Source organism: Petaurus breviceps, unplaced genomic scaffold, assembly GCF_028583685.1.
Source record: "Petaurus breviceps papuanus isolate PSGF00001 unplaced genomic scaffold, PetGlider_PUasm1.0 90038, whole genome shotgun sequence".
NCBI classification, from domain to species: Eukaryota; Metazoa; Chordata; class Mammalia; order Diprotodontia; family Petauridae; genus Petaurus; species Petaurus breviceps.
Window position 1 is genome coordinate 1 of NW_027187167.1, and position 3,686 is coordinate 3,686.

At 57.4% G+C, this 3,686-nt stretch overlaps 1 protein-coding gene across 1 annotated transcript; it reads right to left on the reverse strand.

The window, feature by feature from the left end:
* Positions 1-148: 148 nt before the first annotated feature.
* LOC138176639 (pre-B lymphocyte protein 3-like) lies at positions 149-2,024 on the reverse strand. The gene is made up of 2 exons (XM_069107422.1): positions 1,967-2,024; positions 149-506 (listed from the first exon to the last, which is right to left on the reverse strand). The coding sequence occupies exons 1-2, from the start codon at positions 2,022-2,024 to the stop codon at positions 160-162; spliced, it is 405 nt and encodes a 134-aa protein (XP_068963523.1). The 3' UTR covers positions 149-159.
* Positions 2,025-3,686: the final 1,662 nt, after the last annotated feature.

The following is a 3,686-nucleotide window of genomic DNA, read 5'->3' on the forward strand; positions in this document are numbered from 1 at the left end:
ATCTGGGCAGCAACTTCAGGGCTTGCCCCAGGCAAAGTCCTTTAGGGCTGGGGGAGCCCTAGATGCTGACCAGGTAGCAGGGAAGGAGCCAGTGGTCAAGAACGGAAGGGCTTGGGCTGGGTGAGGACCTGGGGCAGGGTCAGGACTGGCATGGAGGACCTAGGTCTGGAGGCTCTGGCTGGGAGTCTGGGGGAGACAGCTGTAAGACACAGAGCAGTAATAGTCAGCATCATCTTCTGGCTGCACGGGGTAGATGGTCAGGATGCAGGCATTCTGTGCTACATCTTTGGAGGCCGAGAAGCGTGTGGGGAGCCCAGGCGGCCGGTTCTGATCTTCTTCTGAGTAATAGTAGAACAGGAATCGAGGGGCACTGCCTGGATGCTGCTGGAACCAGGAGACCCCATGGTCACTGATGGCAAAGTCCGGCTTCAGGGCACACAAGAGCCTGGCTGTCTGCCCAGGAAGCACCAGGAGGGCATCAGGCTGGGTGGGCCCTGGATGGGAGTCTGGGGGAGACATAGACACTTTCAGGGCTGAGGGGCCCTAGATGGGCATCTGGGGGATCACAGAGGCTCTCAGGGCTGGATGAGCCCTGGATGGGGGTCTGGGGATCACAGAGGCTCTCAGGGCTGGGGGGGCTGGGGATCACAGATGCTCTCAGGCCTGGGAGGGGCTGGGGGATCACAGATGCTCTCAGGGCAGGCCACCACCACCCTGGCCAGCAGATGTGGGCTGGGGAGGCCCCCTTGCTGGCCCCAGATGTTCCCATCTCAGGGCCAGCCCTCCCCCTCGGCCTCAGCATCTTCCTTCCTGCCTCCCAACCAAGAGCCCTGGGGAGGTTCTAGGGGTTGGCCCTCTAGGGAGCCCAGATGAGCTGGCATCACAGGTGTGGGGAAGCTCAAGTGGCCCCAAGGGCTTCCAAGGCCTCCTTGTCACTGTTCTCCCCCCACCTTTCAGAGTTCCCCGTCCCCAAAGGCCTATCGCCACCTTCTCTTTTATCCTGATGGAGTGTGTCCCCCCCAACCCACAGCTGGGGATCTTGGTGGTCACTGAGTGCCACTGGACCATGACCGCACGTGTCAACGACTAGCATCGTGTGACTTGAACACTGCTGGTGATGAGGAGCTCACTGCCTTCCCAAACCACTCCGCTCCGCTCTGGGGCACGTTGGATCTTTTTTCTGTGGTCCTGCCTCAGTGGGCCGCTCTTCCCCCCAGGGGTCCAATTCCTCCTGACAGCTGACACCGTCCCCCATCCTGTGAGTCTCTTCTCCTCTGCACTAACGTCCCACTTCCTCCCCCAGGCCTCCTCCAACCCTACTCTGACGCTCTTCCAGCCTTTGGACACAGGCCTCTCTTGGACCGTCCTTCTCATTTGGCACAAACAGGGGTGCCTAGAAGTGGCTGGAACCTGACTGGCCCAGAGTCCAATGAGACCATCCCCTCTGACCTCGCTCCTTCCTAATACAACCCACGCCCACTTTTCAGGATAACTGGTGGCCATCCAGGCTTCCCCATCATTGCTTTGTGAGGCCAAAGGGGAGGGTTGACATGGATGCCCACAGAGCTCCATCTCCTCATGTTCAGCCTTTTGGCTCCTGACTCTGTCTCCAAGCAGTGTGTTGGCAGCTCTCCCTCCCAGCCTGTGGTGGTACCAACTATGCCTTTATCCAAGTCCTATTTGTAAGGGTCCAGTCTGGAAGCCTGGGTCCCCAGGGCCCTTCTTCCCTCCTGCTGTCGCCCTCAGGCCCCACACCCCACACCCACAGAAGTGCTGGTGGGAGAGGTAGCCAAGGGACCTCTGGCCTGGGTCTGGCAGCTTGAGGGGGACTGCTGCCTGAGCTCTCCCTGGCTTCCTCCAGGACCCTGGACAAGCCCTTTCCCAACCCTGACCCAGATGAACCAGACCCAGGAGCCTCTGGGGCACCCCCTTCCTGCTCCCACTCCCCAAAGAGAGGGTCACTCACTTGCCAGGAGGCTCACCGCAACGTTGGCCAAGAGCAGAGCCAGCAGGCAGAGGGTCATGGCTGTCAGGAAAGGCTGAGCCTCCTGGTGCAGCCTTAAGGCTGAGCTGGGGCCCTCCCACCCCAAGCATCCCCAGAGGACTCAAGCCTGGCCAGCCAGAACAATGCATGCAAATAAGAGAAGCGTTGCAGACAGGCTGGGCCCAGGCTGAGCTAGGGAGAGGACCCCAAAGTGAGGCCCCCGTGGTTCCCCTCCCCAGCCTGCCCAGGCCCTGGAGACTCGGGCCTGCCTGACCGCCTCCTTGAGGTGCCTTCTGGCCCTCCCTTCTCTCTTCCATCACACTCCACTCACCAAACCAGGGATGGGGACCCAGGTACAGAAGGTAAAAGATGGACGGCCTCTGTCCTCCAGGACCAAAAGGCCCCCAAACACTGCATGCTGGGAGGGGAGGGAGTGCTACCAGACCTGATCCTCACAGGGAAGGATCTGATCCACACATGGAAGGGACTGCCTCAGAGGCTGCTGGTGTCTTGGGGTGATGTGTTCCCCTAGGTATCTCCAGCCTCTCCCCTTAAGGACAAGGGTTCTCAGGGAGGCTGGAGCACCGCCCTGGAATCTGGAGGACCTGAGTTCAAATCCGCCCTCAGACACTTAACACTTACTAGCCATGTGACCTTGGGCAAGTCGCTTAACCCCCCCCCCCAGGGCCACTGAACACAGAACAGCAGCTGAGTAATCAGAGTCTGGGTAGATGGAAAGCCCTTCTGCCTCCCCTGAGCATGACTGCTGCTGTGGTTGTGGGGAACAAGCACTTATTGAGCACCTACTATATGCCAGGCAGTCTTACTAAGCACTGGACACTTATGATGCTCACATTTCAAGTCAGGTGGCATCATCACCATCACCCCCATTTTACAGGAGAGGAGACTGAGGCAGGCTGCAGCCAAGTGACTTGCCCAGGGTCACCTAGTGTAGTGGAAATGCAAATTTAAAGATCTTCCCTGCCCCTAGGTTAAGTGCCCCTGGAGCCTGGGCTGGGAGGCTTGTTTTTCAGTAAATACTTTTTGATTGGCCAGTGGGTCCAGAGGATTGTTACATTCTCTGAGCCAGGAGAAGGCCACATAAGCCCTGATGTGTAGCTTTGTTTGGGGGCTCACTTTGAGAAGTGTTCTGTGATTGATCAGATGAGACTCTAGGAAGCTGTTGTTGAGAGCCCCCCGCTTTGAAAAAACCCAGATGTTGATTTGGTATGGATGTAATGTTTGGACAATTTGGAAATCTGTCTACTTGATCTGTTTCTCTGTCTTGATAATTCTGTCTGTATACTCTGAAGTTCGGGGTGCTGACCTTTTTCCCCTGAACTAGGTAAACGATACATATTTGACTGATTAAAGTAAGCTTGTTAACCCACTTTGAGTTGCTTTCCTTTATCAAAGCAGATCCAAGAACCTGTGTTGGCAGCGACCCTGGGGACGATGGGGTGCTTGCTGCTATACCTAGTAAGGGAGGGGCTGACCAAGGCTCTTCTCTGACTTGGTTAGAAGGGGCCTTCCCCTTCACTACAGGTCCACACCCCTCCTCCCCCCCACTCTGGGCCGTGCCCTGCTCCAGATGGGGACCCACCTGAATGGCTTGGATTTGTAGCTTTTGCTCATCTTCTGAAGTTGGGAAATCTGGCATGGTTCAGGGCCTGAGCTGAGCCTGAGAAAGAGCCGTGGAAAG